At 50.2% G+C, this 26,530-nt stretch overlaps 1 protein-coding gene across 3 annotated transcripts in view; it reads left to right on the forward strand.

Moving 5' to 3' along the window:
• RAB44 (RAB44, member RAS oncogene family) overlaps nt 1-26,530 on the forward strand; it is a 34,077-nt gene that overhangs the window by 5,085 nt on the left and 2,462 nt on the right. For 2 of the 3 annotated variants that reach the window (XM_019830516.2, XM_003986108.4), the window contains exons 3-12: nt 9,356-9,467; nt 10,461-10,629; nt 11,887-12,033; nt 12,682-12,772; nt 13,166-13,261; nt 15,656-15,843; nt 16,419-17,896; nt 21,778-21,859; nt 23,043-23,157; nt 24,230-24,331. In XM_019830516.2, the coding sequence (XP_019686075.2) occupies nt 9,356-9,467; nt 10,461-10,629; nt 11,887-12,033; nt 12,682-12,772; nt 13,166-13,261; nt 15,656-15,843; nt 16,419-17,896; nt 21,778-21,859; nt 23,043-23,157; nt 24,230-24,331 (2,580 nt within the window). Of the gene's footprint in view, nt 1-9,355; nt 9,468-10,460; nt 10,630-11,886; nt 12,034-12,681; nt 12,773-13,165; nt 13,262-15,655; nt 15,844-16,418; nt 17,897-21,777; nt 21,860-23,042; nt 23,158-24,229; nt 24,332-24,741; nt 25,531-26,530 lie in introns of those variants that run through there. The other variant, XM_019830515.3, reaches the window with a different exon arrangement.

Raw genomic sequence — 26,530 nt, forward strand, 5'->3', positions numbered from 1 at the left:
ATCCAATAATTCAACCACTGGGTATCTGCCCACAGAAAACAGAAACACCAGTTCAAAAAGATATATGCACCCCTGTGTTCATTGCTGCATTATTAGCCAAGATATAGAAGCAACCTAAGTGTCCATTGACAGATGAATGGATAAGGAAGATGTGGCATATACATATAAAGGAATATTACTCGGTCATACAAAATGATCTTCTCATTTGTGACCACATGGATGGACCTAGAAGGTTTTGTAGTAAGTGAAATAAGTCAGAGAAGGACAAATAGTCTATGATTTCACTTGTATGTAGAATTAAAATCAAAAGAAATGAACAAACAGCCAAAAAGCAGAAATAGCCTCATAAATAGAGCAAACTGGTTGCCAGAGGGGAGGTGAGTAGAAGACCGGCGAGGGGCACCTGGTGGCTCAGTTGGTTAAGTGTCCGACTTTGGCTCAGGTCAGGATCTCACGATCTGTGGGTTCCAGACCTGTGTCGGGCTCTGTGCTGACAGCTCAGAGCCTGGAGCCTGCTTCGGATTCTGTGCCTCCCTCTCTCTCTGCCCCTCCCCAGCTGGCACTGTCTGTCTCTCTGTCTCCCAAAAATAAACAAACATTGAAAAAAAAAAGGACAGACTGATGGGAAGTGGGGAACAGAGGCTTCCAGTTATGGAGACCATGGGGATGAAAGGTACGGCATTGGGAATACAGTTAAGAGTATCATAGGCGCATCTGGGTGGCTCAGTTGGTTGAGCGTCCAACTCTTGCTTTCAGCTCAGGTTCTGATGATCTCCCAGTTTGTGGGTTCGAGCCCTACATCAGGCTCTGCACTGACAGTGCAGAGCCTGCTTGGGATTCTCTCTCTCCTTCTCTTTCTCTGCCTCTCCCCAGCTCATGCCCTCTCTCTCTCTCCCTCTGTCTGTCTCAAAAAAAAAAAGGTATTGTAATAGTGTTGAATGGTGGTGTCTACACTTCTGGCGAGCACAATATACATGTAGACTTGCCAAATCACTATGTTGTGTACCTGAAAGTAATATAACATTGTGTGTCAACGATGCTTCCATTAAAAATTAATTAATTAATTAAAATATAAAGACCAGTGGGCAAAAAGCACAATGTACATATCAGGTATTTATGTTTGTATGCAAAGAAATGTTCTCCATTTCGTTGGTTTCATTTGGGCTGGTTGCCTGCAAAACACATTTGTTACACGATAACATTAATGTTTTTGTGTCTGGCACAAATTATTACCTTTTTTTTTTTTTTTTTAGATTCAAGTTAGTTAACATACAGTGTAGTATTGGTTTCAGGAGTAGAATTTAGCGATTCATCACTTACACAACACCCAGTGCTCATCCCAACAAGTGCCGTCCTTAAGGCCCATCACCCATGTAGCCCATTCCCCCACCCAACACCCCTCCGGCAACCCTCAGTTTCTTCTCTGTATTTAAGAGAATCTCTCTCTCTCTTATTTTAATGTTAATTTATTTTTGAGAGAGAGAGACAGAGTGTGAGCAGGGGAGGGGTAGAGAGAGGGGGAGACACAGAATCCAAAGCAGGCTCCAGGCTCTGAACTGTCAGCACAGAGCCCGACGTGGGGCTCGAACTCATGGACTGCAAGATCATGACCCGAGCCGAAGTTGGACGCCTAACCGACTGAGCCACCCAGGTGCCCCTGTATTTAAGAGGCTTTTATGGTTTGCCTCCCAAAATGTTCTCTGGGTTAATTGACAAATACACATGTTTTCTGAAGCAAGTAAATAAATAAATAAAAATTGCTCTCAGAAAAAGTGAGGAATTTGTTTATATTAATGTGTAACTAAATGACTGACAAGACGCTATGTGTGCCACTCTTCCAGAAACATTTGCATTTTAACAAAGGAAAGGACTTCAAGCCAAAGAAGGAACTTGCAAGTGATAGAATTTCGGGCCCATTGAGCAGGGAAGTTTATCCTGGGGAGCAGTCAGAGTCCTGGAAGTCAAACCATGTCGATGACCGTAAACATCAATGAAACATAAGATCGGCCATGGTTGTGTGTTTGAATAACGAGTCTGAGGCTCTGGCCTAGACCAACATTGACCAATTCTTCTTTGGTTTTTCCTCATTCTCTGCAAAGGGGCCCATGTGGGTTGCTGGAGTCACACTGGGCCTGCCCGTCTCCTCCGGACACTGTTCCATGCTCCAGACTCTGTCCTTCCCCCATCAAAACTGACCTTTCTTGTGTTCTAGCCTCAGGGCCACAAGGTACAAATGTCTGACGTTAAAATATAATTTTCAGGGGAGCCTGGCTGGCTCAGTCGGTAGAGCATGTGATTCTTGATCTCGAGGATTGTGAGTTCAAGCCACACGTTGGGTGCAGAGATGACTTATTAATTAATTAATTAATAAGACTTTTTCAGGGGAGCCTCTGCCAACTCCCTAGAATAATTCAGTTAAAAAATATATATATATACAATTTATACATAAATTATATATACACACATATATAATTTATACATAAATTATATATACACACATATATAATTTATGTATAAATTATATATACACACATATATAATTTATACACAAATTATATATACGTATATATATAATTTATACACAAATTATATACATGTATATATAATTTATGTATAAATTATATATACATGTATATAATCTATACATAAATTATATATATACGTATATATAATCTATACATAAATTATGTACACATATATATATAATCTATACATAAATTATATCTATACGTATATATAATCTATACATAAATTATATCTATACGTATATATAATCTATACATAAATTATATCTATACGTATATATAATCTATACATAAATTATATCTATACGTATATATAATCTATACATAAATTATATCTATACGTATATATAATCTATACATAAATTATATCTATACGTATATATAATCTATAGATAAATTATATATATACGTATATATATAATCTATACATAAATTATATATACGTATATATATAATCTATACATAAATTATATATATACGTATATATATAATCTATACATAAATTATATATATGTATATATAATTTTCAAAAAGGTAAATAACGAATTATTATTGTTGATTAATGAAGGAGCCAGGAAGATGTTACGACTGGCTCAAAAAGTATGTAAGAAGCTAGGATACAGTATTTAAAGGCAATCTGACAGGACAGTGTTAGGATAAGATTGCTGAGTTCAATTTTTAACATGGCTGATGTCCCACAGGCTGTAAATCTTTGGGGTTATCTGTTCTACTAGACAAAAATTATTTTCATCTCTCCTGGGCAAAACTCCACAAGTTAACCAGTAACTTCAGCACGTCTGGGACTTTTAATTAAAGATAAACAATGAGATGGACTGAGTGCATTCCTCTAGTCTAGACAATGCTTGAAGCGACATGCTCTCTACCTTTCGGCCCTGTTTCCAAGTTTCCAAGTATTCAGGTGATTTTCTGTGATGATAAATACTCTCCCAAGCTTATTCTCGATATAAAAAAGCCAATTCTCATTAGGTTTCCATAAGTGAAACATGTGCATCCTTGAGTTTGCTCTGCAAATCCAGACTTCGAAGGCATTAAGCCATTTTAGCTTCTGTCTAAACATTTTCATGCAGAACCTTAGATTTAACACTTCTGTTATTTGCTCTTCTATGTAGAGTGAATGTTTGTCCCGGTTTGCCTGGGACTGGAGGGGTACCCGGGATGAGAGACTTCCAGTGTTAACACTGGGAAAGTCTGGGGCAGACTGGGTCAAGCTAGCCACCCTATTTTCTATCCTCAGGCCAGGAAACTAAACCCAAGACTCTCTCTCCACCACCTTTTACCTGCAGCCCCTATAAATGCAAAGGGTTTCCTTTCTCCTTGGGGTTCCCAATTTTACTAAGGTCCCTCTCCTGCCCGAAAGTGGTTTTCTTTATCAACTGGCTCCAGGCCAGGTTTCTGGAAGGGTTTTGCAGACATTGGTTCCATGGCTGTTCTTTACAATGGACTCGTCATGTCTGATTAAGTGAGAATCATTCTCCTACATGACTCATCAGTTACACAATTGATTCATCCAGCTATATCCCAACAGAAAGGAGGACAGATTCTTATTGAACCCGTGTAAATAACTATGTTAACATGGAAACTAAGGAGGTTCAGTAAAATTGTTGGTTTCTGATACAGGAGGGGGTCAGTCAGTGAGATTCAGACAGCATTTAAAAATGTTTAACTTCAGGGGAGCCTGGGTGGCTCAGTCAGTTAAGCATCCAACTTTGGCTCAGGTCATGGTCTCATGGTCCATGAGTTCCAGCCCCACATTGGGCTCTGTGGTGACAGCTTAAAGCCTGGAGCCTGCTTTGGATTCTGTGTGTATGTCTCTCTCTCTGCCCCTCCCCTGCTTACACTCCGTTTCTCTCTGTCTCAAAAATAAACAAACATTAAAATGTCTAACCTCAGTTGAACAATTCACTCCGTTCTATGTAATTAATTCTTGTCCTGCTGGATCTTGGGTGAGCTGGCTGCTTCTGGACTCAAGTGTCCTAGAAATTGTCCGTCCACCAGTTCAGTCTGAGGGTCGGCTAATGTCAGCTCAGAATCCTTGTACCCAAGTGAAACAACAGAAACAGAGGTATCAGAAGCATAGAACCTGGTGCAGTTCTTTCCCACAAGTCTTTGGGTCAGACCTTTGTGGCCTGCAGATTTTACCGGAGACTTCAGGACAAAATAGGAAAGCAGAAACTTATTTGGTAACAAGACTGAAAAGCTGTCATTATTTATTACAGTAACTAATATTATCAGCGTAGAAGAGAGTAAAGTTCTTTGTTGGGATACTGCACATAATGATTTCATAAGGGTTTGATCAGTGCTCCCCCTGAAAATAAGCACTTGCAAAGGCATCGAGAAATCTCCAGGGCCTTCCCATAAAGCATGAAATTTCTGAAAGAGTGTATTAATGACATTTTACCTACATAAAGCTTGAACATCTCTTCTAATTTGGTAGTTCTTCTGATGATGCTCTTTTTTTAACCCAACCATAAATAAATAAATAAATACATACATACATACATACATACATACATACATAAATACATAAATAAATAAATATTGTTTTTAAATTTAACCTTCACCCTCCTAACCCAAGCCATATTTGATGTCAGATTTTGTTACAGTTTATACCCTCAGTTTTGATTTTCATCTACATGCAGCAAATGTTGCAAGATTTCTTTTTTTTTTTATTTTTAAAAATATTTATTTATTTTTGAGAGAGAGAGAGAGACAGACAGACAGACAGAGCGCAAGGGGAAGAGGCAGAGAGAGAGGGAGACACAGACTCCGAAGCAGGCTTCAGGGTCTGAGCTGTCAGCACAGAGCCTGATGTGGGGCTCAAACCCATGAACTGTGAGATCATGGCCCAAGTCAAAGTTGGACGTTTAACTGACTGAGCCACCTAAGCGCCCTGAAACTCTGCCCCAATTAAACACTAATTCCCATTCTCCTTTCTCCCCATCCTCTAGAAGCCCCCATTCTACTTTCTGTCTCCATGAATTGGACCACTCTGGGTCCCTTGTATAACTGGAAAAATACAATATTTGTCTTTTTGTGACTGGCTTCTTTCACTTAGCATGATGTCTTTAACGTTCATTCATGTTATATATAGCATGTGTCACAATATCCTTCCTTTTTAAGGCTGAGTAATATTCCACTGTATGTATAGACCACATTTCGTCTTTCTGTTCATCCCTCAATGGACACGTGTGTTGTTTCCATCTTTGGGTTATTGTGAATAGTGCTACTGTGAACTTGGGTGTACAAATATCTACTTGAATCTCTGCTTTGCCTTGCACAACTATTTAAAGTGGCAGGAATGAATTGACTCATTAACATGACTCAAAGGTCTAGCTGCTCTCTTGCACATAAAAATAAGAAGTCAAAGGATATAAACTTAAAATCATGCTTAGCAATGTTTTATCTTTTCTTTTTCTTTCTTTTTTTTTTTTTTTGAGAGAAAAAGAAAGAGAGAGAGTGGGGGGGGGGGGCAAGAGGGAGAGGGGAGAGAATCTTAAATAGGCTGCACGCCCAGCACAGAGCCCAACATAGGGCTCAGTCCCACGATGGCGGCATCAGGACCTGAGCCAAAATCAAAAGTAAAACATTTAGCCGACTGAGTCACCCAGGTGCCCCAATGTTTCAGTTTTTCTCAGAAACTGTCCAGGTAGCCAAAAATTCTTTCTTTTTTCTTTTCTTTTAAGTTTATTTATTTACTTTGAGAGAGAAAGAGATGGGGGAGGGGCAGAGAGAGAGGAAGAAAGAGAGAGAATCCCAAGCAGTCTCTGCATTGTCAGTGCAGAGCCCAAAGCAGTGCTTGAAATAGTGAACTGAGCCCGAACTCACCATCTGTGAGATCATGACATGAGCTGAAATCAAGAGTTGGATGCTTAACAGACTGAGCCACTCAGGCACCCCCTAAAATTCTTTATTAACTAATATTAGTTCATGTTTTTAAAGTTACCTAAGGATCTTGGAATTGTGTAATGAATCAATTTAGTTGAACCCAAATTTACATGTTTATAATCTTACACATTATGTGAGGATTACGTTGGATTATTTGATTAGCGAGACAAAATCAGAAGTGTGGAAAATTCAGATTAACTAGTTTCTTCACAAAAAAGAAATCCAGGGGCGCCTGGGTGGCTCAGTCGGTTCAGCGGCCGACTTCGGCTCAGGTCGTGATCTCACGGTCCGTGAGTGCGAGCCCCGCGTCGGGCTCTGTGCTGACAGCTCAGAGCCTGGAGCCTGTTTCAGATTCTGTGTCTTCCTCTCTCTGACCCTCTCCCGTTCATGCTCTGTCTCTCTCTGTCTCAAAAATAAATAAACGTTAAATAAATAAATAAATAAATAAATAAATAAATAAACAAAAACAAAAAAGCAATCCAGATCTTATAAAAAGTAGAAAGTATAATTGTACAATACTTAATATAAAGCAGAGAAAACACAGATATTATTTATATTTTATAATCAAAATTATTAAACCAATTTAATTTAGCCAAAGATCCACATTAATTACATTAACTTGGTTCCTTAAAAGCTTTCTGAGCTAGCAATTTCTTTTAAGACGGATTTAAAAAAAAAAATCTAGCACAGGGGCACCTGACTGGCTCAGTTGGTTGCGCATCCGACTTTGACTCAGGTCATAATCTCAGGTTGGTGATTTCAAGCCCCGCGTCAGGCTCTGTGCTGACAGCTCAGAGCCTGGAACCTGCTTCAGATTCTGTGTCTCCCTCTCTCTCCGCCCCTCCCCCACTCATGCTCTGTCTCTCTCTCAAAAATAAACATTAAAAAAAATTTTTTTTTAATCTAGCACATTTAAAGCATTAGAAGCTCAGTTTCTTTATTTTCTGTGATTTGGGGGGAAATTAGATTTATATAAACATTTATTTGTCTCTATAAACCAATCAACACAGAACCCCTGTAAGAGACATAGTACTCTAAGTCATTAATACCCTCCAGATGCAGAAAAATATTTCATACTCACAGAAGAGTTAAAGGTATTTCTGAATTACAGACATGTAGACACATAGATACACAGACACAGTGGCTTCATATCCACAACTCACAGGCCACAGGTCAAAAGTAAACACAGGCACATGAAACTCACCTGTCCAGATCTCAAAGAGTTGTTCTCCTTCCCAGTGGGTACAAAATGCTTTGCCACTTTGGAGCACACGTAGAAAAACCACCATCACCACCACCACCAAAGATCAGCAAATCAGGTTTTCTGTTGCCTCTCAATCAATAGACACTAGACACTAGGTCTCTAGCATGCGTCCCACAGAAATCAGCAATGGCCGGTCCATAAAATTGAATTCCCCATCATGGCGGCTACCAAAAATGAAAACACAAAATCAGCGATGAAAAAAAAAAAAAAAAGACAACAACAACATAAGAAACAGCAATGGGGCTCCTGGGTGGCTCAGTTGGTTAAACATCTGACTTCAGCTTAGGTCATAATCTCACGGTTCATGGGTTTGAGCCCTGCATCAGGCTCCGTGCTGATGGCTCAGAGCCTGGAGCCTGCTTCAGATTCTGTGTCTCCCTCCCTGTCTGCTCATCCCCCTCTCGTGCTCTCTCTCTCAAAATAAATAAATAAATAAATAAATAAATAAACATTAAAATTTTTTTTAGAAACAGAGTCAGCAAACCTAAAGTTCTGTCACACATGGGATTCCCTCCAAGAGCCAAGAGAGAAAGTGCTTGGGTTCACAGAGACCATGAAAGGCACCTCTCCAGTACCGTAGGTTGCTTGGTTCTGACATCTGAGTTTACTGGGGCATCTCCATGAACCCTCCCAAACTCTTAAAATATAATTTTCAAAAAGATAAAATTATTACCCTTGGGCAAAAATAAAATAAAGCCATCTCAAAGACTCTGTTTAGCTCATTAATTAATGAGAGATATTATGAATGGTTGAAAGAGCATTTAAAAAGCTGACTAACAAAGAGGTGTTACAATGAGATGGCTGAGTTCGATTTTTTAAAAGCTGGTTAATGTACAACAGGCCATGAATCTTTGAGGTTATCTGTTCCAGCAGATGAAAATTGTTTACATCTCTCCTGGACAAAATCTACAGGTTAATGTGTGACTTCATTTAGTCTGGGACCTCCAGTCTGTGCCGGGGGAGGAAATGAAGTACATTCCTATAGTCTAGAAGATGCTTGGGTGGCCTTTGCCCCTGTGGAATGCTGAAAGAACGTGCCGTCAACCTTTCGGACTTATTTTCAAATTCCAGATAATTCTTTTGGATACTGATAAACACATTCTGGGGAGGATTAGCTACTCTCCTTTATTAGGATCCTAAAGGGTGAGACTCAGAACAGATAAGTTTTGATGTTGGATGGAGCAAGGGAAAAAGTGTGGAGGAAGGTCAAGGCCGTGCTGAGGGGGGCGCTGTCTTGGGTGGGGTCCTGGAGCCTCAAGGGTAGGCCATGGGACAGGTTGGGGCTGGGACTCCAAAGTTGGGGAGAGGGCAGATAGGAGTGGCTGAAGGCAAACACCTCTTTTTTTAATTAAAAAAACTTTTTTTAATGTTTATTCATTTTTGAGAGAGAGAGAGAGAGAGAGAGAGAGAGAGAAAGCACGCCTGAGTGGGGAGGGGCAGAGAGAGAGGGAGACACAGACTCCAAAGCAGGCTCCAGACTCTGAGCAGTCAGCACAGAGCCCAGTTCGGGGCTCGAACCCACCGACCGTGAGATCATGACCTGAGACGAAGTCGGTCAACCGACTGAGCCGAACAGACGTCCCCAAACACCTCTTCTTCTTGAGGGTGGCCCAGAGTCTTCCCCAGTGGGAACAGCGCCCAATTTACCTCTTCCTTGCAGGTGGCCAAGTTCAGCTTCCTGAGTGGCGAGGACGAGCTGGAGATGATCTTTGACTGGGTGGATGTGGAGCAGAAGGGACGCCTCTCCCTTGAAGAATTCAGCTCCGGGCTCAGTATGTCTGTCCTGGGAGGGCCTCTGGGGACTTGCTGCACAGCCAGGAGTCCCATGCAGTGTGCCCAGTACGGGGAGGCTGGCCAGACAGGAAAGGCAATAGAGGACCTCACCACACACCTGAGAGCAATTCAGGGCGTGGATGACAATATGGATTATTCTGGAGATGAGGATACTAAGCCTGTGTGGGCAGGCAGCTGGTTTAAGACAGAGCTCCGTTTTAAAACTCTAACCCAGGAGGCCTGTTCACTTCTTTTACCACCAGCGAAAGCAGTTCATTGGCTGGGGGCTCCCCTTAGCAACCCCCCCTCCTCCAGGGAGGCCTCCAGGCTTACTTTCTGATGCCTCACTTGTGTTCTCCCCCAAAAAAGGCTTCCCTTGAGCAAGAAGTTAAACACCCCCATTCTTGGGACCACAAGCCTCGTTTCTGCCTGAGGAAAGCTTTGGTTAAGGGAATTTCAGGCCCCAGGGAGCAGCAGAGGGTGATATCTAGTGGTTGAGGACTTCCCTGACCCTTTGTCCCCGTTGGGCAGGGCTACTCCAACACCTGATTCTCAAGACAGTCCCAAAAGGACCTAAAGAGACCAAGGCTGGCAGGGTACATTATTTCCACTGATCTTCTCAATAGGGGTATACCTTCCAGCCCAGGGAATGGAACGTGTGATGTCCTTGCAGAGACCCTGCAAAGCACAGCTCGGCCTTAAATGTCAGCAAAGCCATCCAGAGTTCTCAGGTCTGCTGAGCCTCCAAAAGTTTGGGGGACAACAGAGAGGGAGGCCAGGAATCTGCATTTACACGTTGTAAAACGGGCGGAGTATAACTTAAGTAGATTCCCAAGGTCGATAGGACGAACGTATGAACATGACCCTGTATAAATGTGGCCAACGCAGATGCAGTTATCTCCCCAAGGGCTGAAGCAGGGCAAGATGGGAGATGGGGGGTGGGGGGTGAGCCCAGCCCCACTCTGCTGCCTTTTGTCCCCTCTGTCCCACAGAGAACGTCTTCGGCTCCAGCACCCACGGGGTCCGCAGAAAGAGGCCGGTGCCCTCCGAGAGGGAATCTGCAGCCGTCAGCCTCCCGGTGCTGGAGGAGGCTGACGCTGAGGAGAAGGAGGCGTTCTTCGCATTCATACAGCAGCTGGGGGCAGGCCACTTACTTCCCGAGTAAGGCTGGCGCTGTGTGTGGGGGCGGGCCCTGCCAGTCCGTGGGGGCGAGGACTCACCCGGACTCGGTGTCAAGGTGGGAGGCCACCAGATAGAGCTGGGTGCAAATCGTGGTGTGGCCACTTGTTAGCTGTGTGACTGTGGGCCAGTGGCCTAACCTTTGACCTCTGTTTCCCAGCTGCAGTGAGTTTAAGAGCAGTTGTGGGATTAAATGAAGCCCGTGTGGAGGGTGTCTGCTCTTGAGGAGTCCCTCCCACCACCACTCGCTCCCCCTGTCCTGCCCTATATAACTGCTCCCCAGGATCGGTGGGTTGGGGGTATCAGGCTCCCCAGGGTACTCACATTCTTAAAAACACGACTCACTGAGGGTGCCTTTCTTGACCCACAAAGAGGATCCCCCGATTGGAGTGGCTTCAGGTACGGTGAGGCCCTGGGCTGGACAGGTTTGGAGATGGGGAGGGATTTCCTCCAAACTGTCTCAGCCCCTGGGCTCATGGGGTTCACTCATGCTCAGAGAAGGGGGACCCTGCCTCTCTCACGTCTCCCAGGTCCCACTGGGTCTCTTAGAGCCGGCAAGGGAATCACTGTTGCCCGTTTACCTACCTCAGGGGGCTCTGTGAGGACAGGCGCTCAGAAGGTGGGGCCAGGAGTGGTGGGGCATGCAGCGTGGGACTTAGGGTATAGGCTGGCAGGGCAGGTGTGGTGGGGAGCCATCTGCCCACTTGGCAGCCTGGCCTGGGCTCAGCCCTCCGGCGTCTGTCTTCATGACTTAATTAAATCTGTGTGAAAACAGCATTTGTCGAGTGCCAGCCGTGGGCCAGGCTCCAAGCTGACGCTTTCACTGGGCAAGTCTCATTCTCCAGCGACCTTACTGGGCAGGTATCAGCCTCCCCATTTTACCAACAAGCCCAGAGAGGGCATGGGAGTTACCAAAGTCACACAGCTACAGAGCGGGAGAAGAGAGAAGGCAATGGAAGCCCTGGGCCGTCAGGCCCCCGGGTCCCCCCCCACCCCCCACGCCATAATTCATCGCCAAACCGTGGAGAGACGAAGGGCTGTGGGGGTTCACGCAGGGAGAGGTTCTGGCCAAGGTTCCTGGAGGAGGTGGGAACCTGAATTGTACCTGGTAGGGTGTAAAGAGGTTTACGCGGCCCAGGTGCCCGGGTCTCCTGGAGTGTTGCCATTAAAATGGAGAAGTGGGCCCCCTGCCTCCTGGTCCCACCTCATATCTAATCTCTGGCTACCCCCCTTCCCCAGGCAGGCAGAGATCTGGCAGCTGTGGGGGAAGCTGCGGCAGGAGGAGCCCCAGCTGGCAGGCAACCTGGAGGGCTTTCTGGCCAGGATGACCAGCCGCCTGCAGGAGGCACAGGCCGACAAAGAGGCTTTGGAGCTGACCCTGCGGAAGTGAGTGGGGCTGGTGCGGAGTACGTGCTCTCTGCCGTTTGGCTGAATGCGAATTGGATTCCCTCTGCTCCAGAAGCATAGAGGCCTGGGGTTCACCTCAGGGCCCGGGAGCTGGTGGGGGGCCGAGCTGAGCTGGAAGAAGGGATGGCTTGGGGGTCCTGGTGAGGAGGACACTGCCTCAGCAGTGATGGGGATGGCAAGCGTGTCTCAGTGCAGGGCCACCGTGGCACCCACCTCCAGGGACATCGCTCTTGTAGATTATGACGCATGTGGCAACCCTGGGTTTGGCGTGGAGTCTGAGTTTGGGGGTGGGGATGGTGACACGGGAAGCGGCGATGGAGTGAGGGGGCAACAGGGACCATGGGGCGGGTCCAGGGGAACCAACATCTTGGTGATGGTTACAGGAGTCAGCATGATGACCGATGTCAAGGGCATACGGGTCAGGGGCTGCTACTGGCACGACTATTCTCGGGGTGGCAGGGGTGAGTGGGTCAGGGGCTATTACTGGGATGACTGCTCTCAGGGTGGCAGGGGTCAGTGGCTCCTGAGGTGAGCAGTGGGATGGACCCTAAACCCAGGCCCAGTCCACCCCTGCCAGCAGCAGGGTCCCGGGGTGCTGACGTGCCGCCCGCCTCTCACCCCTGCCAGGCGGGACTCTGATCACCATCGAGAGGTGCAACAGCTCTATGAGGAAATGGAGCAGCAGATCCTCCGGGAGAAGCAGCAGCTGCAGGCCGAGGTGGCCCCCCCTGGCAGCCCGCCCCTTCCCCCCTGCCCTGGACTCGCTTCGGGGGCGAGTAGCGGGGCCAGAGACCAGCCAGTGGGGGGCAGCGGGGAGGCTGCTGGGAGTAGGTCCTGTCACCGCCCCCCGCCCCAGCTGGCATTCCCGAGAGAGGGGGTGGGGAGAGCTGTGCCTGAGTCCCCTGCCCGTCTCTGCCAGGCCTCGCTCTCCGGGCCTGTCTCCTTGTGGCCACCATCTAGGCCTGCGTCAGGGAAGTTGTCCTGAGATCCCTCCCTGCTCGGGCATCCTGGACCCAGGCCCCGGGCCTGGATGAGGTGGAGTGTGGGGAGGCCCGGCCCTGCTGGGGCTTAGAGTGTGCAGCGCTGGGGCTGAAACCTGTCTGCTCTGCAGAGCGACTCCCGGGGCCTGGCCTTCAGCTCCCAGATGCAGGAGGTCCTGGAGGCCAAGGAGCGTGAATTTCAGCGGCTGACTGAGGGCCAGAGGGAGGTGAGTGACAGCGCTTCCCCGGGAGCCCGATTTCTGAGCACAGGCTCTGACACCCATCTCCTGAGAATTCATGGGGCTGGCTGGGCTCCCATATAAGAGCGGCCCCCTTTGCTGAGATGAGGCCAGGCAGTGCCGGGGGACCGCTGGGAAGGTCCAGGTTCAAATCTGCCATTGCAATTAAGAGCCATGCAAATCTGAGGCAACAACTTTGCTTGTCTTGGCCTTAGTTTCCCCATCTGTAAAATGGGAATAGCCACATCTACTGCATCTCCCAGGCTAGTTTTGTCAAATGAGGTAATAAATGGGAAAGCACTTTGAAACAGGAAAGCACTGGGCAAACGTGAGAGCTCCACATTGGAGAGGCTCAGTGGCAGGGTGGTATTCGGCTTTTGTCTCCACTGTCCGCTGAGTGACCTTGGGCAGGTTTTTAACCTCTCTGAGCCTTGGTTTCCTCATCGGAGAAATGGAGATCAGAACTCTTGCTCTAAAAGGCCGCTGAGGGGCGCCTGGGTGGCTCGGTCGGTTAGGCGTCCGACTTCGGCTCAGGTCATGATCTCACAGTCCGTGAGTTCGAGCCCCGCGTCGGGCTCTGTGCTGACCGCTCAGAGCCTGGAGCCTGTTTCCGATTCTGTGTCTCCCTCTCTCTCTGCCCCTCCCCTGTTCATGTTCTGTCTCTCTCTGTCTCAAAAATAAATAAAAACGTTAAAAAATAAAAAAAAAAAAAATAAAAGGCCACTGGGATGACAACAGATGCCATATCTGAGGGCCTGGCGTGGTGCCTGGCACATAGTAGGTGCTTTACACATCACAGTTGTTACTGTCTCTGAGTCTGACCTAGCTCCTTGCTGCCCTGATGCCCCAGGGCTCATGGCCTGTGGTCACTTCCAGTTGGCATTGTGACTAAGTCTTTGGGTCTGAGACCCTGCCCTACATCCCTTCCTTTCTCAACTCCCAGACCACCACCCTTAGTAAACTCACCAGGACAACCAGCTGTCCTTCAGCAATGGACAAGGTTCCCAGAGCCTTTCCCACTGTTGCCTTGACTGGCCCTGTCACCTGGTCTCACCTTCCCAAGGGGCTGATTTCCAGGTGCCTCCATAACAGCTGCTCCTTGGAAATGGAGGCAGACCCCTTCGGCCAAGGGAGGAGATTGGACTTTCCACATGGGGCCATTTTGTCCCATCCCCTGCCAACGTGAAGGGTCTCCCCCGAGGTCATTCATTCCTTCACCTAATGATTATTTATGGCGCACCTACCAGTGCCTGGTACTGTTCTAGGTTCTGGGGGACGTGACAGACACAAACCCCTGCCCATGGAGTTATAGCCTTAGTCAGGAAGATAGATGACCAACAAAATTAGCAGGTAAAATCTAGAACATGTGAGATAATGCTAAGGAGAAGAAGAGAAGCAAGGTGGGGGGATAGAAAGGTTTTGACAGGGGAGTCCAGGAAGACCTCACTGAGTTGATGACATTGGAGCGAAGACCTGAAGGAGATGAGGGGTGGGCCGTGTGACATCTGGGGAAGTGCGGTCCAGGCAGAGAGAACAGCGAGTGCAAAGGTCCTGAGGTAGACGCGTGCTATGAATGTTCCAGGAGCAGCCAGGAGACCTGTGGCTGGAGCAGACAGAGGGAGGGGAGAGTAGTGAAGGGGGAGGCCCGAGACCCAGTGGGGTGGGAGGGACTCTGCAAGGCCCAGGATGCCCCGGTGCAGGTTTCACCTTCCACTCTGAGCCTTCCAGCTGTGTGCCATCTCCGAGTCATGTGACTTGCTGTTGGCTCGGGAGCTCCCAGCGGACCAGATGGGGTTGGGGGATGAGCAACCATCACAGAGCTTTGAGCAGAGGAGGGTGTGATCCCATTAGGCCCTTGTGGTGCTGCAGTGTGTGTTCCTTATACAATTCCCTCTCTCCTCCCTACCCCAGCAATTCAAATGTCTCTCCTGGGTGGGAGGTAATGGAGCTTGTTAGGCCAATAAGGGGTTACCCCCCCCAATCTTCCAATCCTTTGTGTGTGTGTGTGTGCGTGTGTGTGTGTGTGTGTGTGTTTAAGTTCATTTATTTTGAGGGAGAGAGAGAGCGCTCAGGGGAGGGAGCAGAATGAGAGGGAGACAGAGAATCCCAAGCAGGCTCCGCACTGTCAGCACAGAGCCCGATGTGGGGCTCGAGCTCACGAACCCTGAGATTATGACCTGAGCCAAAATCAAGAGGCGGCCGCTCAACCACCTGAGCCACCTGGGCGCCCCCCCTCCAATGTTATGTTGAAGCTCGGTCTCCAGAAGCCTGGGGTCTGTACCCAGAAGCCTGGGGTCTGCACCCCACGGTGGCCTTTGGAGGCTGTTTGTCGCCCTGGAAGGCAGCTGGGCTTCTCCCCTCCTCACACCCCGCCTCCTGCAGCTGGAGGCCCAGGTCCAGTTCCTCAGCAGCACACATCAGGAGGCCAACGCGGAGAACCGGCAGCTTCGGGAGGCTGAGCGTGACCTGGCTGGGCGGCTGGAGGAGGCGCAGGAGCGACTGCAGGTGACCAGGGGGCATCTGAATGCCGCCAGGGGCCACGTGTCCTGGCAGACGGAGGAGGAACCAAGGCAAGTAGCTGCCATCCCTGGGCTGAGGTGGGGACCAGGGGCTTCCTGAGAGAGGTGAGGGAGTTCTCTGAGGCTCTGGTCAGCACCCAGAACACCCCCAGAATCTCCCTCCTTAAGCTTTACAACAACCATGCCAGGCTGACAGTCTCATGCCCGCTTCTCAGACAAGGAAAGTAAGGCACAGAGAGGGGAAAGTCATGTGTCAAGGTCACACAACTGGGATTCACACACACACACACACACACACACACACACACACACACACGGTCTAGTGTGGTAATGGACCCCAGGCAGGCACTCACTCTACCTGTTACAGCCCAGAGGAGTGAGATGGGCCAGGATGGTCAGGGGAGGCTTCCTGGAGGAGGTGAGGCTTCATATAGGCCCCGAAGGATGGGCAGGATTGGTTGAGGGGGAGGAAGGGGGTGCGTGCAGGGTGAGAAGGACTGCCCGAGCAGAGAGAGACCAGGAGGGGGGCCAGCTGTGAGGCGTTACCGATGGGGAGACATGTAAGTGGGGTTGGTATGACATCTATCTACCCCTCTCCTGACCTTAGCTTCCTAAACCCTTTCTAGCGTCCCCAGGGCAGGTGAGGAGAAAGCTCCAGACACCAAGGCAGTCTCCTCAGAGGAGGCCCCCCTGCCTGGACTGTTTGGGGATGAGGATGACTGGGACCAGCTCCTGAACAGCTTCAACACCTCCTCGCGCAGAGCCCTACAGCTCTCCTGGAGCCCACCCTCCACCCCGAGAGCCCCGGCAGGCCCCCAGACGCCCCGAGTAGTCAGGCAGATCTCCATCTCGGAGCTGCATTCTTTGCCGTTTGGTCAGGGGCCAGCTTCAGATCTGGATGGGGCTCCAAGGAGCCCCACGGGGGCGCCCTCCAGGGCCACGGAGGGGAAAGGAGTGGACGTGGGTGGACAGGACATCAGTCCAGAGCAGCCTGTCCAGCCTCACAGCCTGGAACCTAAGGAGGAGTCAGGGCCCGGCCCCGAGGCCATCTTCCACGGGAGTTCTCCAGGGGCCCCGAGTGAGGAGTCAGGGAGCCTAGTGGCAGCTGCACTCAAAATGCTCATTCCTTTGGAGGATGCACCCCCTCCTCCGGTGACCTCCTCTCCTCCCCAGGCCCCAGCTGGGCCCAGCGAACAGCTCCAGGCCTCATACTCAGATGACAACAAGAGCCCAGAGCCCGGGCCTGTCCCAGTCAAGCCGCCCAGGCAGAGAGAGGCCCTCCTGCATCAGGACCCACACGCCGCTGGCTCTGAGCCAGGACTGGGGTCCCCAGGAGCCGGAACCCCCACACCGGGGCTGGCTGAGCCCTCCCAGGATCCGGAGCCTGTGGGTCGGGCTCCCACAGAGGGATTGGAGCAGGGCCAGCTGGGCCCTGGTGCGCAGGAGGGCCATCCTGGAGGGTCAAGAGAAGCTCACAGCCAGGTCCTCGGGCCAGAAGGCCTGCCCACCCTTTCCCGCAAGAGTCTAGAAGAAGAGCCCAAGCTCGAGGAAAGGAAACAGGTGGATCAAGGAAGCCTAGACCTCAGTTCAGGGCAGTCCACTGAGGCTCATGGCCTGAAAACGGGGCATTCAGAACACCCCCAGCAAGACGGCCTGCCTGCCCCTCGCCCGCATGACGTACCGCAGGCTCAGGCTGAAGCAGGGGCCCCTGCTTCTAGAAAACAGTCACCTCCACTGGACTCTCCCCATGAGGGGGCTCAGCGTGGAGATGGAGCAGGGCCCCGGGAGCCCACACAGAACCTCCCCACCGTGGTTGAGCTGGAAACCCACCCCATGCCCTCACCTACAGCTGCTCATACAGAAGAACAAGGCTCCCTACGACCCAGGGAGCCAAGGGCAGAGAACAGGCCTGAAGACCCAGGAAGTGACTCCAAGGAGGCTGAGCTGACCCCATCCTCAGGGTCCCTCACTGCCAACGAGCCTCCAGCCAACCCTGATTACCTCTTTCACATCGTCTTCCTGGGAGACTCAAACGTGGGCAAAACATCCTTCCTACACCTGCTGCACAAAAACACCTTCGCCCCTGGGCTGGCAGCTACTGTGGGTAAGAGCCCACCTGGGCCGGGGGTGCGGGGGGGGGGGGGGGGGGGGAGGGGGAGGAGGCTGGGAGGGAGGGGAAACCCAGGGCCCGGGGCCAAGGGGCTGGAGCAGGAGCAGGGCCAGAGAGAGCCATCTCCGGGGAAGCTGTCGGTTCTCCTGACCACGGGCCCTGCATTAGACTTTATTTTATGTGGGCATAATCTTACTATTTTACTAATTATCTCTAATTATAGGTAATTTGCTTTGCTGCATTGATCTGATTAGCTTATAATGTGCCACATCAACAAAGCACCCTGCAATTTAGGGGCCAATGCTGGTTGATGGTGAAAACAAGCAAGTCTCCGCCCACATGGGCCGTGGGCAGGCCACTGCGGGGGGGTCCCTGCTGCTCACATTTGTTCAGGATCAACCCCCCCGGCCAGTTAGCCAAGCTCTGGCAGGAAGTTGTCTCGGGCAAGTTGAACACTTTACACAGAATGTATTTCTAGAGTAGGGTCAGTTAGTACCTGAGTTCAAATCCCCTCTCTGCCACTGGCTAGCAGTATGAACTTGGGCAAGTTATTTAACCCCTCTGAGCTCCCAAACCCTCATCTGCATATAATGGGGACAAGAGTGCTAACTTCCGTCCGTACAAGTCAAGTCTTAGAATAATATCTGGCATGTCATAAGTGCTCAATAGTTTTTTTTATTATTATTAAGTTTTTTTAATGTTTTTTATTTATTTTTGAGGGGGGGAGGGGCAGAGAGAGAGGGAGACAGAATCCGAAGCAGGCTCCAGGCTCCGAGCTGTCAGCACAGAGCCCGACACGCAGCTCGAACCCACCAACTGCGAGATCATGACGTGAGCCAAAGTCTGGCGCTTAACTGAACCACCCAGGCACCCCTGTTTTTATTGTTATTATTGTAAGTAAATATTTGCTAATGTCTAATTCAGTGGCCCCTGCAAATGAAATGTCCCCAACCACAAAGACTCCTCTACCTAAAAACGTCAGGATATATGACCACTTGGCATCGTATAGAGCCACAGAAATGCAAGCTCTTAGGCACAAAGACGGGGGAGATCCGTGTGTTCGTGTCAGTCAGGGTGCAGGCTGTCTGGGGACCAGTGCCAGGCCAGTGAGTAAATGACAGCCTTCACGCACAAGAGGCTCTAAGACAAGTTCTCAAACTTTTTTCTAAGAATCCTAACCTGGGGAACCAGTTAAGAGTGCAGCGTCCTCGGGAGTAGGGAATCCTAGCAGGCCTGGTCTGATGTTGAGCGGGGTCACAGGGTCTGCAAGGCCACCGTTATTAATCACTAAGTTATTGGTTACTGACTACCTACAGTGCCCAAGCCTGTCTTACATGCCGTATTCCTTACAGAAGCCCTCCCTGTATTAAATGATCTGCCTCCGTTATTATGTGATAAGAAGGTCCCACAGAATTCAATCAAGGAAAACACAGGTTGCAAAATTGTAAAAAGGTCGAGCCTGCGCTCACTGCTAGGCAGCTTGGGAGTGTCTGAGGTCCAGGTGGGTGAGACAAATCTGTCCCAGGGCCAGCTGCGGTTTGGTGCCCCCTGGTGGCTGCCATCCATCTGGCTTCATTATCCATGGGGACGATTCTGGCTTCCCCAGTCTTGAACATTTCCCCACCCAGCGTCACCTCTTCCATTCTCACCCCCTCTCAGAAAAACAGGGCTAGGTGGAGTCCCAGAGCCAGAGCCAAATGGGTTATATCTGAATGTGCATTTTCCATAGCCCCATTTTACAGATGAGGGAAACAGATCATTGAAGACCTGGTTAACTTTCCTGCCCTCGCTGGGGCCCAAAGTTCATAGCCATAGTCTCCTGCCTTCAAAGCACACGCCCTACCCTCTTCTGGGTCTTACCCTCTCCTGGGTTCAGCATTACTCTCTCCCTGGGGAGATTCCTTTGGAAAGAGGTCATTGTTATACTCTTAATGTAAATAGCAGATTCCTTGGGAAGGAGATCACTTCTATTCTTAACGGCATGTTTGGGGGACAGTATGGGGGCCGTATGGGTGGACTGAAGAGGGGATGGACAGGGAGGTAGAACAGCGGGGGTAATGAGGGGGGACGGTTATGAAAGAGTCGTTTGTAGGTTACACGGTGGGTATTTAAGCCGAAGCTGGATATTATCACCGGGGGTTGGATTAGACAATCTTGGAAGTTCCTGCAGACCCTGGGCTTCCTAAGACATTCAGGAAAGAGGGCAGTAAAGAGAAGTAAATGCTACAGACTTCTGCATCACCATTCTGCAGTCAGGTCTCCCAGGTGGTCACTTCCTGTGGAGAGCATGGGCAGTAGGGGGAAGGAGGTGGTCCGTGGTTTTGACTGCCTCCGGGGAGAGCAGCAGGTGTTCACGGAGGTCACCATAAGAGACGGAGGAAAGTCTCTACTAGCTCAGGGCTGATATGAGGAGGCACCCCTTTCCTGAGCTGGCCTGGGGACTACAGTGGGCCCTGTAGGAAAGGGACATAGAAGCCCCTCTCACTCACCCCCTACTCTGCCGGATTTCCTTGGGAAGTGGGGATTGGCAGGAAGGTGCACCCCAAACTTTCTACACTTCCCCGGGATTTCACTCTTACCTTCATATCTCCAGGGACAGAGAGGGTCTGAAAGCATGACCACAGCAGGGGTGGACCTGGGAAATTTGAAGGGCTAGGGTTCAGGGAGATGAGAATAGTGATGAGGGCGCCTGGGCGGCTCAGTTAAGCGTCCGACTTCAGCTCAGGTCATGATCTCACAGTTCGTGTGTTCGAGCCCCGCGTCAGATTCTACGCTGACAGTGCAGAGCCTTTTTGGGATTCTCTCTCTCCCACTCTCTCTGACCCTCCCCTGCTCATGCGTGCTCTCTCTCAAAATAAATAAACATTAAAAATAAAAAGAATAATGGTGAAAATGATCACCTCCCAAGAACCCCGTCCGGAAACTGGGCTGAACCTCAAACATAAGTCATTTAATTCTCCCAACCACTCTGCGATGTGTGTCCTTTTGTTTACTTAAGTGACCTCTACACCCAACGTGGGGCTTGAACTCAAGACCCTGAGATCAAGAGCCGCGTGCTCTCCCAACTGAGCCAGCCAGGCACCCCGGTGCAGGTCTTTTTTAAATTGTCATCTTGCATGGGGCGCCTGGGTGGCTCAGTCGGTTAAGCGTCCGACTTCGGCTCAGGTCACGATCTCGCGGTCCGTGAGTTCAAGCCCCGCGTCGGGCTCTGTGCTGACAGCTCAGAGCCTGGAGCCTGTTTCAGATTCTGTGTCTCCCTCTTTCTCTGACCCTCCCCTGTTCATGCTCTCTCTCTCTCTGTCTCAAAAATAAATAAACGTTCAAAAAAATTAAAAAAAAAATTAATTGTCATCTTGTAGATGAGAAAGGGAGGCTCAGAGAGGTACAGTGACCTGCCTGGGGTCACAAAGCTAGCAGCTGAGGGCGGGCAGCTCACAGTCAGGCATCCCTGACGGCATTGCTCCTTCCGCCCTCCTAGGCTGTCTGTTTCTACCCTGCTGTCTGTTCCATAATTAGGAACAAAACAGGGAGTATTCTAAAAATAAAACAATGAAACTGGTTTTCTTGAGGGACCTGAGGAATAAACATTGCTGTACAGGTGGGAAGACGGATATGTTCACAGAGGTCGAAACAACGCAAGGTGCCTCGAACTGGCACTGACCGCCAGGGTGTGGGAGTGCGGTGGGGGCAGTGAAGCCCACAGGCTAGGTGGTCAGGAGAGGCTTCTTGGCAGACGTGGGCCCTTGAGTACAGATGGGATTTGGAGAGCTGAGGGGAAGCCCGGCCGCCCGAGGGGCTGGTACCGGGGACAGGTCTTGGCTGGAAGCCCTGGATGGTAACTTAGAAGCGGACCTGATGCCCTCTGTGTGTCCTAGGCGTGGATTTTCGGGTCAAAACTCTGCTGGTGGACAACAAGCGCTTCGCGCTGCAGCTCTGGGACACGGCTGGCCAGGAGAGGTAACCGGCCCTGTCTGTAATCGTGGTGTCAGGGCCGCTGAGGTACAGCGGGGTGGAGGGCAGCCCTGACCTCGAAGAGTCTAACGTAGGCAAGAGGCAACCACGTGCATGATAGGTATCCAGCCCCTAAGGATTTAGGAGGCTGGGGAAGGAGAGGTGAGTCAAGCCCTGGTGGGGTAGGTGACCCAAGGGCCCCTTGGCCTGACAGGGCAGCTGGCAGGGCCATCCCCGCACGGCCTGCAGGGACGGCTGCCCATCGCCTGTTCTGAAAACGCCAGCCTGCCCCTTTGCAGTTAGGCAGTAGCGATCGAAACTTAAAAGGCATCTTTTCTGGGGAGCCTGGGCGCCTCGGCTGAGCGTCTGACTCTTGGTTTCGGCTCAGGCCATGATCCCAGGGTCGTGGGATCAAAGCCCACGTCCTCTCTCTCTCCCCCACTCTGTCCCCCTCCCCTGCTCATGCTATTTCTCTCTCTCTCTCTCTCTCTAAAAAAAAAAAAAAAAAAAAAAGCCACATCTTCTTTGACCCAGCAGCTCTGCTTCCAGAAACTTACTCTGCTGATCAACTCATACATGACTGTAGTCTCGACACGTTCAAAACAACATCACTTATGTTGTGAAACACCAGGAATGACCAAAACGTCCGGAATGGTGGCCCAGCTGATTCTACCCAATATGTAGAATAGTATGAAGCCACAAAAGAGACTGAGCGTTCTCCCCGTGCACCCGTGGGGAGACACCTCCAAGACGTTTTACGAACTCAAAAAGCAAAGTACAGAGTACTGAGCATTAACGAATACAGTGAGGACTTTACACTGTGTTTACCATGTGTGTGCGTGTATGCACATATACAGTTGTGTAGGTTCATAAAATCCCTCTGGAAACTGCTAACCCTGGCTGCCCCCGGGGAGGGAGACTGAGTGGCGGCAGGATGGGGGTGGTGGTGGGGGGGGGCGGTGTCAGACTTTTCACTGGGTGCTGGCTGGTACCTTCTGAAGTCTGAGCCATGAGAACCGTTACCTATTCAACGAAAACTACCCTGTGAGAAGGAAAACTCTGTTTGGGAAGCAATTAGAAGCAGGTGAGGCTCCTTGCCCCACTTTGCAGACGAAGTAGCTAAGGCCTGGAGAGGCCAGGGCATGGGGTCAGCCCCCCAGGCCTGGCCTCACGCAGACCGTCTGGGCAGGTACCACAGCGTGACTCGGCAGCTACTCCGAAAGGCTGATGGAGTGGTACTCATGTACGACGTCACCTCCCAGGAGAGCTTTGCCCACGTGCGCCACTGGCTGGACTGTCTCCAGGTGAGCCGATGGCTGCTGGGGTTGGCCCCAGTTTGGGGAACCAAGAGGGAACTTGCACCCTGCCCACACCCCCCCTTTCTCCCAGGATTACAAATGACACAGCAGACTCGTGGGTGATGTGACCCACTGAGGGCAGGTGGCTGGATGGGCCGGGGGCATCGGCACACAAAGAAACCACAACCACATAGTACCGCCTCCAAAACAAACTACTTCCTTTATCTTATGAACATTTCTTTCCTATATGCAGCAGCTTGGGGGTGTCTTCTTAACACCTGGGAATAATGCAAGTGTAGCGACACTCTAAGTGATAAGTCGTCCGTCCACCCGTCTCTAGTTCTCGCCCCGTGTGCTTAGTTGACAGGCACATACTGAAATTCTGCAGCATGGGCTAGCACCGCAGAGGGGTGTGAAGGAAGACGTGTTGTCTTCTCTGTGGGAGTTTCTAGTCTAGTTGAAGAGAAGCCAACGAAGTAGGATAAGGTGATATATGAAGGAGGCTGGGCTCTGGGTCTGACAGGACCTAGGTGTGAATCCCAACTACCCTGCCCCAACTCTGTGACCTCGGACACGTGACTCAGTTTCTCCGAACTTCGATTTTCCAGCTTCTCTCAGACAGTTGTTAGGATTAACTGACATCATTGCCTTTAGCACAATGCTGGGTATATAGTAAGCACTCAGTAAACAGAAGCTTAGCAGCGGCAGTAGTAGTCATGAAACCACTAGGAAATGAGCCAAGCCGGCCTGTGTAATCAAGCACCGGGCTGTTCAGCACAGGCAGGAAGAGAAGGGCAGGGGCGGGAACAATCCTGGAAGGCCTGCTAGGGGAGGCACTTTTGAGGCTGGCCTCGGAAAATGGCTGACAAGTTGGTAGGCAGAGAGGCGGGGCTGACTCACTGTCGACCGAAGGGTGTGGAGTGGGTGTGACCCGAAAGGCGGTCATGGGGGTGGGGGGGAGGGGCAGGGTGTGCTTAGTCAGCTCCCTGGAGGGCGGGGCCGCGTCCACCCAGCAGGGCCTGGCACAGCATAGCAGGCACCCAGCACGTGTGGCTGAGGGAATGTGTTCTGTGTGCAGGACTCAGGGTCCGATGGGGTGGTCGTGCTTCTCCTGGGAAACAAGATGGACTGTGAGGAGAAACGGCAGGTGCCCACCGAGGCCGGGCAGCAGCTGGCGCAGGTGAGCACCCGGGCGGCAGGCCCTCACCCAGCCTGGACTGGGCAGACCCCTCCCTGGAGGTTAGTGGACAGGTCACCCCGGCCTGGCTAACCGAGAAGGACCCGTTGCCCGTTCCTGCCCCTGCCCCTGCCCCTGCCCTGCCAAAGGCCGGGTCAGAGTGGACAGCGGCCTGGCCCCCTCTGTCTCTGGCCTACCCTGTTCTTAGGCCCAAACGTGAAGCTGTGATGGTGGGCGTGACACTGACCCTCACGTTGAACTAGCAGTTCTCCACACCGCACTCTGAGCCCCACAAAAATATCTTCCGAGTAAAGAAAGGTTTTAAAAGCTTCACTTAAAATTCCCAATCAAATCTTACTTTTCTCTCTGGTCTCTAATTAACATAGCATTCCTTCTAATTTATTCTATCTTAGGACTCAAATTCTTCTCTGGCGAGAGCGCATCAAAAGCCCCACCACCAGGCAGTGGATCCTATTTATTTACGAATAGAATTTGGCCACATTCCAGAAACTCGGGAGAATAATAGAGAAGGAAAAAAGAACCCACCCCTTGCCCCACCTCTGCTACAACCCCTCTTGGCATCTCCATATTGTATTTCCTTCCCCTTCTCTTTTCTCCTAACCATGAGGTCATCACCGTGGCTCCTGGTTGGCGGGAATTTTTCCCTCTTAAATGTAGTGGCTCATCTCTTTGACATGGTAATTCCTCCTCTGCCAATTTATCCTGAGGAAAGAATCAGAAATAATAGTCCCTAAGAGAATAGCGTAATGGATACCCGCGTATAATGTATAATCAAGAATGTTTACGTGAGGATGTTATTTACAGTATTATTTATAAGAACAGACATTTGGCAGGGGGTGGTGGTCAAATTGTGGAGGTTCATGGGAGAGGCTAGCATTTGCCATTAAGAATCCCGTCCCAGAAAAAATATTTGAGGGTGTGGAGGAAATGCTTACAATACAAAAGAAGTCAAAAGAACAGCTGGTCTTCTGAATCCTGTGAGGTTGCTGATATTTGACTGGGGCCCCGTCAAACTAGCCATTGCATATGGTTTAATCCAACAGTACAATGACCTTGAGCCCACCCTACCCCAAAGGGTTATATAAAACAGAGCGAGGGGCGCCTGGGTGGCTCAGTCGGTTAAGCGTCCGACTTCGGCTCAGGTCGTGATCTCACGGTTCGTGAGTTCGAGCCCCACGTCGGGCTCTGTGCTGACAGCTCAGAGCCTGGAGCCTGCTTCGGATTCTGTGTCTCCCTCTCTCTCTGCCCCTCCCCTGTTCATGCTCCGTCTCTCTCTGTCTCAAAAATAAACAATAAAAAAATAAAAAATAAAAAAAATAAAACAGCGAAAAGATATATATCAAACACTAACAGGAGTGGTTTATATTTTGCACCTATACATTTTTAGAAACGTTTATTCATTTTTGAGAGAGAGAGTGTGAGCAGGGGAAGGGCAGAGAGGGAGTGGGACAGAGGATCCCAAGTGGGCTCTGTGCGAGGGGCAGGGAGCCCGATGTGGGGCTTGAGCTCACGTACCATGATCATGACCTGAGCCAAAGTCAGACGCCCGACCGACTGAGCCACCCAGGTGCCCCTGCACTTACACCTTTTGAATGCTGTATTTTCCAGTATTTCCCCCAGTTGAATATTTTTGAAATAAAAAACCCCACACAACTAATGGTTTAAAATGCCCCTGGAGGGGGGCACCGGGGTGGCTCAGTTGGTTGACCGTCTGACTTCAGCTCAGGTCGTGACTTCGCAGTTCCTGGGTTTGGGCCCCTGCACTGACAGCTCAGAGCCTGGAGCTTGCTTCACATTCTGTGTCTCCCTCTCTCTCTGCCCCTTCCCTGCTCGTGCTGTGTCTCTCTCTGTCTCAAGAATAAATAAACATTAAAAAAAAAATTTTTTTTTTTTTAATATATATATATATATCCCCAGGGACATTTCTCCAAGTTGGGACACAGGCTTTCCACCATTGCTCTGTGGGCTCTGGAACATTTCCGGGGTGGCATCTTTAGCATGGTGGCTGGCCAGGGTGGAGAGGGCCAGTGGGCAGGACCAGGGCTGGGACCAGTGGCCACACGGAGAAGGGGCTGCCTCGCTTGTTGTGGTTGGCCTAGGGACGTACTGGGTGGGACTCTGTCTGATGGCCAGGGCTTTGGTGGTGGGGGCGGCCACCAGGATGCTCAGTGTGCTCCCCGA

This window comes from Felis catus, chromosome B2, assembly GCF_018350175.1.
Source record: "Felis catus isolate Fca126 chromosome B2, F.catus_Fca126_mat1.0, whole genome shotgun sequence".
In the NCBI taxonomy this organism is placed as follows: domain Eukaryota; kingdom Metazoa; phylum Chordata; class Mammalia; order Carnivora; family Felidae; genus Felis; species Felis catus.